This window comes from Xenopus laevis, chromosome 6L (assembly GCF_017654675.1).
Source record: "Xenopus laevis strain J_2021 chromosome 6L, Xenopus_laevis_v10.1, whole genome shotgun sequence".
NCBI classification, from domain to species: domain Eukaryota; kingdom Metazoa; phylum Chordata; class Amphibia; order Anura; family Pipidae; genus Xenopus; species Xenopus laevis.
The window spans coordinates 98,881,217-98,891,825 of NC_054381.1; the positions used below are offsets into that span (position 1 = coordinate 98,881,217).

General features: G+C 39.4%; 1 protein-coding gene across 1 annotated transcript in view; it reads right to left on the minus strand.

Moving 5' to 3' along the window:
• gmpr.L (guanosine monophosphate reductase L homeolog) overlaps positions 1–10,209 on the minus strand; it is a 40,243-nt gene extending 30,034 nt beyond the window's left edge. Inside the window, exon 1 of the mRNA XM_018267820.2 lies at positions 9,868–10,209. Within this exon, the coding sequence (XP_018123309.1) occupies positions 9,868–9,954 (87 nt within the window). The 5' untranslated portion in view covers positions 9,955–10,209. The remainder of the gene's footprint in view (positions 1–9,867) is intronic.
• Between the last annotated feature and the right edge of the window lie 400 nt (positions 10,210–10,609).

Sequence of the window (10,609 nt, forward strand, 5' to 3'; positions counted from 1 at the left end):
GGGTTCCTCCGAACAGTTTGGTGGCCATTGTTCATAGGTTTACCAAAGTATCTGGCATTTAGAGGCCCCAAAATGAAGTTAGCGCATACAAATAGTCCTGTGGGTAACTTCAGCTAATGAAAGATCAACACATTGACTGCATTTTTGTGGGGTAAAAACACAGAAATATATGTTTACCCCCCAAACCCATACATTTTTGGAAAGTACACATTCTACAGAATCTAAAATGGGTACCCATGCCTTATTGCTCCAAACTACCGAGTCGCAAGGCTATCCCAAAGTTGCCGGTTTTGGTGAAATATCTGAAAATTGCCTCAAAGCTTCAACTTCCCAGCACCATATCACCCATGTGTCATTACGTACTAAGAAAAAGCACCCTAAATATGATTGCCAGGGTTCCTCTGAACATTTTGGCGCATACAAACAGTCCTGTGGGTAACTTCATCTAATGAAAAATCAACACATTGACTGCATTTTTGCGGGGTAAAAACACAGAAATATATGTTTACCCCCCAAACCCATATATATTTTTGGAAAGTACACATTCTACGGAATCTAAAATGGGTACCCATGCCTTTCTGCTCCAAACTACTGAGTCGCAAGGCTTTGCCAAATTTGGCGGTTTTGGTGAAATATCTGGAAATTGCCTCAAAGCTTCAACTTTCCAGCATCGTATTGTCCATGTATCATTACCAGCATAAAGCATCCTAAATATAAACATAGGGGTCTACTAAACAGTTTGATGCCCAATATGCATAGATATACCAAACTATGTGGCGCACAGAGACCCCCAAATGACAATATGTATAGACATTTTCACGGCTGACGCGCTGGCTGCTGCAATATAACCACTCGGTGTGTGTATTATGCGACATTAGACCACCTAACAGTACAGAGACCCCAGAAAACCATATATTTTCAGAAAGTACACATTCTGACGAATCCAATATGGGTAAATAAGTGTTTCTACTGCAAACTGCCAAACTGCAAAGCAATGCTGAACATAACGGTTTTTATCAAATTTCTGAAAATCGTCACAAAGCTTGAATTTTACCCCATTATATGCCCCACATTTCGTAACTTATCAGCATAAAACATCCTAAATATGAACGCCAGGGGTCTACTGAACACTTTGATGCCCAATATGCATAGATATACCAAACTATGTGGCGCACAGAGACCCCCAAATGACAATAGTGTATATACATTTTCACGGCTGACGCGCTGGCTGCTGCAATATAAGCACCTGGTGTGTGTATTATGCGACATTAGACCCCCCTAACAGTACAGAGACCCCAGAAAACCATATATTTTCAGAAAGTACACATTCTGACGAATCCAATATGGGTAAATGTGTGTTTCTACTGCAAACTGCCAAACTGCAAAGCAATGCTGAACATAACGGTTTTTATCAAATTTTTGAAAATCGTCAGAAAGATTGAATTTTACCCCATTATATGCCCCACATTTCGTAACGTTTCAGCATAAAACATCCTAAATATGAACGCCAGGGGTCTACTGAACACTTTGATGCCCAATATGCATAGATATACCAAACTATGCGGCGCACAGAGACCACCAAATGACAATAGTGTATATACATTTTCACGGCTGACGCGCTGGCTGCTGCAATATAAGCACCTGGTGTGTGTAATATGCGACATTAGACCACCTAACAGTACAGAGACCCCAGAAAGCCATATATTTTCAGAAAGTACACATTCTGACGAATCCAATATGGGTAAATATGTGTTTCTACTGCAAACTGCCAAACTGCAAAGCAATGCTGAACATAACGGTTTTTATCAAATTTCTGAAAATTGTCAGAAAGATTGAATTTTACCCCATTATATGCCCCACATTTCGTAACGTATCAGCATAAAACATCCTAAATATGAACGCCAGAGGTCTACTGAACACTTTGATGCCCAATATGCATAGATATACCAAACTATGTGGCGCACAGAGACCCCCAAATGACAATAGTGTATATACATTTTCACAGCTGACGCGCTGGCTGCTGCAATATAAGCACCTGGTGTGTGTATTATGCGACATTAGACCCCCCTAACAGTACAGAGACCCCAGAAAACCATATATTTTCAGAAAGTACACATTCTGACGAATCCAATATGGGTAAATAAGTGTTTCTACTGCAAACTGCCAAACTGCAAAGCAATGCTGAACATAACGGTTTTTATCAAATTTCTGAAAATTGTCAGAAAGCTTGAATTTTACCCCATTATATGCCCCACATTTCGTAACGTATCAGCATAAAACATCCTAAATATGAACGCCAGAGGTCTACTGAACACTTTGATGCCCAATATGCATAGATATACCAAACTATGTGGCGCACAGAGACCCCCAAATGGATATATAGTAGATAAAATTTACAAGGCAAAACAAAATAAGGCAGTAAAGGGTGAAATGCAAAAAAATCCAATAAAACCACAAAAATCAATGTTTTTTTTCCAGACCAGTGTTATCGGCCGTCAGAATCACAGTTTGAATATTTTAGATGGGCCAAACAGGTTCTACGGCTAGAAACAAGTGAACACAACATATGCAGAGCTGAAAATGCAATAAAATGGCTAAAAATTCAATAAAATGGCTAAAAATGCACCAAAATACCCAAAATTGCAATATAATCACCGAAATAACATACAAAAGGTATTGCACAGTACGGTTAGCGAATACGCTATGCGTAATGGCAATAAAACATTTTTTTCAGCCAAAAAAAGAAACGATGCGATAAGAAAAAAAAAAAAAAGCCACAATGCCATGTATGTGCGTGTGCGTGTGTACAAATGGTAAATTACATGTTATGTGCGCGTGTGTGCGTGTGCACATGTGTGTAAGTGCAGTGAGTGTAAGTGACCCCCCCAATCCCCAAAAATGTATGTGTAAGTGTGTGTAAGTGTGAATCTAAGTGTGTATTACTGTAATAAGTGTGTGTTGGTGTGTTTGTGTGTGTAATTGTTGCACTAACCTGAAAAAGTCGCTGGAGACTGTTGCAGGCGATCAGGAAGAGCCTCTGGAAGACATCTGCCTCGTGGTTCCTGTCTGTGTGCTGTGGGGGCGGAGATCGTCGATCCGGTGCAGGCTGCAGCAGCAGGACACGTAAGTAACACGTGCCTGCTGCTGTTTTTGGGCCCCTGGGCGATCGCGCCCCAGGGGCCACTCGATCCCCTGCTCTGCTCGTTGCCTAGGGGCAGGGGATCGAGCAGGAACGGAGCGAACGGCTCTAACAGCCGCTCCTCCGCTCCTGAACCAGGAAATGCTGCAGAACGTAGAATCTACGTTCTGTGGCATTTCAAGTACCTTTGCCACAGAACGTAGATTCTACGATCTGTGGCATTTAAAAGGTTAATAGCGTTAATAGGACATGGGGGCACAGAATATGGATCTAACCCCGGCCTAGTTGCCACGCTTCTTGTCATAGTATTGTGGTCGCAGCTGCTATGGCTGCAAATGGCCAGTATTCTGAGTATCAGAGAGCACAGCTGAAGCTTGTCTGCTAATTTCCTTTACACCACCTTCTTTTTACAGCTACAACTAAAAACAACCTGTGTTGTTTTACTGAATTCATAGGATTCCACCAAAATGTTGCATTTGGTTTCAAAATTACTATAAGTCAGTCCTAGCCCTACTTCAATTGTCCAAGCACATTAAAATCATCTGGGCAGGACTATGGGCATCAGAAATCTAAGCCTGGGTGTCTATTCTTAAAGGAAAACTATACCCCCCAAACAATGTAGGTCTCTATAAAAAAAAATTGCATAAAACAACTCATATGTAAAATCCTGCTTCATGTAAATAAACCATTTTCATAATAATATACTTTGGGTAATCATAAATAGAAAATTGCCATTTTAAAAAATAAAGGCCGCCCCCTGAGATCGTAGGATTCACTGTACTCACAAACATACCAACAAACCATACATGTTAGGTCACATGAGCCAATTAACAGACAGACTTGTGTCTATTGCTTCCACACTTCTTCCTGTTACAGTTAGAGTTGAAGTATTTCTGGTCAGGTGATCTCTGAGACAGCACAGAGACCATCACGAAATGGTGGCTCAAGGCAAGACATGTAAAAGGGCAATATTTACTTAAATATATATTCCAGTTTGGTGAGATTCTTTAATATGCCACTTAATATGATATGAACTATCTGTTGCTTAAGTTTTCCTTTAAAAAGGAAGACCTATGTCTCCACTTTGCGAGTGCAAAGAAATACTGAGCAGCATAAACTGTCCTCTCCCAGAAATATACCTAGTGTAAAATGTGCAACTGTAAGATTCCCCAGGTCAGGGATTTGTGAATGATTGAACATATGAGAGCTAGTAAATTAATAAATCAGTGTGTGAGGCATGACTCGACAGATGCTAATGGCTTTATTAGCTGCTCCAGAAGCAACACCATCACAACACAAATAAAGGTATAGGATCCGTTATCCGGAAACCTGTTATGCGAAGGCCATCTCCCTTAGTTTCTATTTTAATCAAAAACTTAAAATTTTCAAAAATGATTTCCTTTTTCTCTGTAATAATATAACAGTACCTTGTATTTGATCCAAACTAAGATATAAGTAATACTGGATGAAGAACAATCCTATTGGATTTATTTAATGATTAAATTATTATGTAGTAGACATAAAGTATGGAGATCAAAATTACAGAAAGATGCCTTATCTGGAAAACCCCAGGTCCTGAGAATTCTGGATAACAGGTCCCATAACTGTATAGTGGAAATTGAATGCTCTACAACTTGCTGCAATTTATCAAAATGGTCAGTACTTTGTGTGCAAGTTAAGGTGGATTTTAACTTGGCATGCTCCCGCAATTATGCTAAAAAAAAATACATGAAAAATTGTACCGTATATTGTTTAACTTAGCACATTACACTGTCTTTGTAAATGAGCCCTTATGTCAGTAAAATAGTGTCTGCTGTGTGTGTGTGTGTAAGTTACTGTGTTTGTATGAGTGTTAGAATAATGGCTGGTGCCAGTACAATAATATTTCTATGTTCTGCAGCAAGCATGAAATAAACATGTGTGTGCCACTATGTTCATGTGTGTGTGATAGAGAATCTGGGAAGAAATGTATAAAAATTGGTTAACTGAATAAAGGAACAAGTTCATGATGGAAATTAATAATAAATGTATATTTAGAAAACTAGAATCTCTTTTCTGCAATCTACTTTTCAGATTCTCTTAAAGGGGTTGTTCACCTTTGCATTAACTTTTAGTATGATGTAGAGAGGGATATTCTGAGATCATCTGCAATTGGTTTAAATTTTTTGTGGTTTTTGAGTTATTTAGCCTTTTTTATTCAGAAGCTCTCCGGTTTGTAATGTCAGCAATCTTGTTGCTAGGGTCCAAATTACTCTAGCAACCATTCATAGATTTGCATAAAAGACTAGAATATAGCAATAAAAATACATTTGTTGCCTTATAGAGCATTTGGTTTATTTTTTTAGAGGGGGTCAGTGACCCCTGCTTGAAAGCTGGAAAGATTTAAAAGAGAGCAAATAATTCAAAAACAATATAAAATAAATAATGAAGACCAACTGAAAAGTTGCTTAGAAATGACATTCGATAACATACTAAAAGTTAACTGAAAGGTGAACCCCCCCTTTAAACAAGACTGATAAAGGGGGTGATGTTGTAACAGGCTTTCCATGTGGAAGACAAAACTGGGGCAAATGTCTGCACTTGTTCTTGCCTCCCTTTTGCCAGGATATTAACCTTACCAACAGATACACGTGCAATCAGGCGACAAAGAAGCTGCTCCTTGTAACTTTAATAACCAAATTTGGGTTTTAAACAGGAAGCTTAGTTTACTAGCTATGTGACCCCGGTCCGGAAAAGGTAAACGCTGGGGGGCAAGGGAGCGGCATTGCAGAAACGACCCTGTGTGCAATCATTCAAAAATATCTGAACATGTTTTTATTTTTATATAATTATTGATCTGGGGAAGTGCAACTGAGTGACATAAGAAACCATTACATTACAGACATGTATTATTTCTTTCCTCTCCCAGGGGCAGAAACGCTTGATCACTAATATATTCCGAGAAAACTGGAAAAGTGAACCCATGAGTCCTTCTGGCTTCAGGAAAGGAGTTGCTTTTATGTACTGGTAGGAAAAAGCCTGTGGTGCAGACATTAACAGTGACTCAGAGCCATCCATTAAAGTGTTCAGCACAAGGAGCAGCCGCAGCCTGCAATGCAGTCAGATTTTACAGCTTCAGTGGCAGATAAATTTCTCCACTATAATGGAGGGATCAATAAGGAGCTTTCATGACGCAAGCCCCTGAATCACATATGAGTAGAGAGTGAAATGAAGCCTTGATGGATGGGACACTGCAGCTCCCAGAAAGCTTCAATGAGACATGGGAACACCCACTTTCTGTAGTGTGTACACATTCCTCTGCCTGAGTTCCTGCTAATGCAGCAAGAGCAAGGTGACTTACAACTGTAACACAATACTGGGGGAGATGAACGCAAGAGAAAATGTGCAAGTGTCACTGCAAAATCCCTATGAGACAATCCCTGAGACAAAAAGCTTTTAGTTGTTACAATAAATATTAGTTAGTTGTTAGTTAATGGAATGTACATAAGGCATTTGCATGTTGAGGCTTGTTATGACAGTGGGGAAATTGAGGAGATTATCGGTTATTTAATAGTACAGTATAAAAGGGGATTATCAATATGTAAGCACTAAGCTATTATCTCAAAGGGTTATGTGGACTGAATTCCACTGCAGGTGAAGCAATTACACAGCTCTGATGTACAGCTTAACATGTACAACAGCCCTGTGCAATAGAAGCTTTGTCCCTTCAACCAAGTGTCGCCTCTTGTGTGGTGTCCTCCCTATCCTCTGATATCATTAATATTACAAGTATAGTGCATGCCATAAGTGGTAATTTGGCAAATGTCCCAACAATGGGATGAATCTGGCCAGGGCTTGGACAATAAAGGAGGTGGAAATTAGGGCATCAGAAAATCAGTTGCATAGATAGACTGGATAACAGATCTTTTCATAGTTTGGATCTTCATACCTTAAGTCTACTAAAAATCATTTAATCATTTAAACATTAAATAAATCCAATAGGATTGTTTTGCCTCCAATAAGGATTAATTATATCAAGTTGAAAGTACTTTTTTTATCACAGAGAAAAAGTAGCTAATTATAAAAAAACCCCACATATATATATATATATATATATACACACACACACACACACACACACACACACACATGGAACAACGAAAAACCGCACACACAGGACTTATAAGGTGTAAAAAATAAAAAAGATTTATTGCAACGTTTCGGCTCCTGTACTCGAGCCTTCTTCAGGTGGTGGCTGGAGTACAGGAGCCAAAACGTTGCAATAAATCTTTTTTATTTTTGCACCTTATAAGTCCTGTGTGTGCGGTTTTTCGTTGTTCCATGTATAATTCACTATAACCTGCACCCGGGCAATTGCCTATGTACTAGAGTGCTCCAGCTACATGAAAGAGTATATATATATATATATATATATATATATATATATATATATATATATATATATATATATATATATATATATATATATATATATATGGGAGACAGCCTTTCCGTTAATTCCGTTAATATATTTTAAACCAGCTCCCACAAATGGGCTGTTGTTTGGCCCTTACCATAATTGTCCATATTGTTAAGGTATTAGGCTGCAGCATTTGTAGCAAACGAAAATGTCTGATAAATAAAAAACAAGATGTATATTCATGAAAAAAGACATGATATACACGCAGTGCTAAAGATTTGTAAGGATGCAATGTAAAAGGACAACTGCAAAATCACAATGTCATCCCCACTCAGCACAAACAGACAAATTGCAGCACTGCATTAAATGGCAGTATCACATAAAGACCTACATTAGGAATGTCTTATATTGCAAAACTACAGTCTCTGGCTGTTTTAGGATCCTGGGAGTTGCAGTTCAGCTTGTAGTTCTTATATTACTGTATCCTCAGGCAATTTACTTTGCGATGATATTTTTTTTTTTATATGACCACATTTATATGAGAACAGCCTATTCCAATGACGGACAAATGGTTATGTGTAAGAATAATAAAGTTTAATAACAAATGCCCCTATCATTCTGACTCAGCAAAAAGACCGGCTGTCCAAGGCAGGAAAGGTGAAGGGATGGGTGATGTTCCCCAGTTATTATTTCTCTTATTAATGACACCCAGTGATGAGAGTCCACTTTGTAAGTTACTGACAGAATTCAGAGTATCAGCAGATACTAGATGAGGCCCCTTGTACAGAATTGTTTTCTTCATTTGCTTAGGTCATCCCTGTGTCTGCTTTTAACAGATAAAGAACTGCAAGGCTGAGGGATACTTGTTAGTGGGAAACTATTTTCAGTGCAATATCTGTAGCGTAGAACATTCAGTCATCTTCCAACATTTTGGGAGGGTTCAAGTTATATAACGTATGTATGTGTACTCCCATTTTAATCTATAAAAGCGTGTGAAAAGGGGAGTATCTTTGGCAAAAGCCCTGATGGTACACTTTGTGTAACATAATCGTTTTCCCAAAGCAAAACTATTAAATGTTCTTTGTTAAACTCAATAAACCTCATTCCATTTGAAATAGCCTTATCTCAATGTTTTGCTTTCCATATAACGAGGTCATAGCAATACAATTATCAAGTGATGCCATGATAAGTATTCTCCATTTGCTTCATTCATGCTACTCAGCTCTGACTAAATCCACTTTAAACCAGACCCAACAGTTGTTCCCTTACAAATGCCTGCAGTTTCAAGGTGAAAATACATTGCAAGTCGAGGTTACAGAGTGCTAGCCTTTCTTTGCCAGCATGTGCTCCATTAAATGAAAGGGGATTCCCCAAAAAGTGTAAATGCCCATATCTGTGGCATTGTACTTGCGTGTATGTTGTATATATTCCTTCCCCAGTTGCATTTGCCCTAGTTTAATTGACTAAAAACCGGCAACCAAATAAATGTACACATGTACCAAATGTTCTAATCCATGAATAATATATTTTCAAAAAAACAAACCCAAAAGGTAGATCGGGATCTACGAGTAGACCTTTAGCTGGTGATCAGTAGATCTCAAAACTTTGTCAACAGCTTGTCCAAATCACCCTCCTGTTTCATGCTTTTCATTCAGATATTTATAACATTAAGGTTACATAAGAAAGTTGTTTGTTAAAAGCAGCAATATACATTTTCTCATAAATCATATTTAAGTAATATTTTCCATGGAACAGAATGCTAACAATACTTTTATGGATGTAGATCATAATTGGACAACATCACTAAAAGTAGACCTCGCACTAATAGCATGGCTATGTCGGGGGGAAATTTGACCATTCGAATGATCAAATTACGATACGCCAAGGGGGTCGGTTGGGTTAAAATCAAACCTTCCCGATCGATATCGTGGCCAGATATCGATCGGGAAGACCCGTCGGAAGCCCCCAAATGACCGATATCGGCCTGTGTATGGCCATCTTTAATGTTGTAGCCCTCTGGGTAGAGTAAGAGATCATTGGGGCCTCAGCATTAGCAGAAAGGCTGGAACCTCATGAAGGAAAAAGTAATGGAGGTAAGGGATGTCCACATATGCCACCTTCCAGCTGCTGTTAAATGAAAGCCCCTGCTAAGAGGTGTAGTTCTGCAACAGGAGCGGGTTAGAAATGCTGGGCAAATGCCCTTTGTGCCCTACCCTGCGTTAGTGACCAATGTCCTGCTTTGACAAATATTCAGAGCCACACTAGCTGCCACATCTATGGAATATAAGGGCAAGTTATTGCATTGGAATTCACAGAATGAGAAACCTACCTCTGCACGGCTTTTTAGGCTGCTCCGTTTGGGTCTAAACAAGACATCTTTAAAGTCCAGTTTAATATCGGCATCCACTCTGGGCATGGTGCTACAGCGGTGCGGAGGCCAATGCCTGGTACAGTAACAGCAGTAGCTTGAGTTCTAAGGCAACCGATCCAAAGTCGCACAAGCAAAGCCTGTCTGCTCTGCAGCGAGAGTATTTATAGCGTGCGTGGGGCCGCGGCTCTGAGCACAAGCCCCATTACCTTTATTAGGCAAGGGCTGTATTTAGAATGTGCTACTGCGAAAGTGAGCGACACAACGCGACTCTACCCCTCCTCCGGCTTCAGCACCAGCAAACGGAGACTACGGGAACGCGCATGCGCGTACCACCAATCACCTGCTCTGTCAGGCAATGCGCCGAAACCAAGATGATTAGGGCAGCGGGCTGTATGGGAGCAGTATCATGTGGTTAATGGAGACATGGGGCACTTAGCAGCGACTACGGATGTGATATTACGGCTGCTGGACATGTCTAATCACCACAGACGCCTTCACTTTAACCTGATGTTATAATTATATAATACACAAAAGCCATGAATATCTTGTAAATTATATCCTTATAAATGGTGATTTCTGATGTCATCAATTATAAACGGTGAGTTCTGATGTCATTTCTGTCACATGACTCACTGAAACTTGTATTTTAATAAAGTACCCCAGTTGCAAAATATGAGGATATTAGAAGTTACCTCGGAGT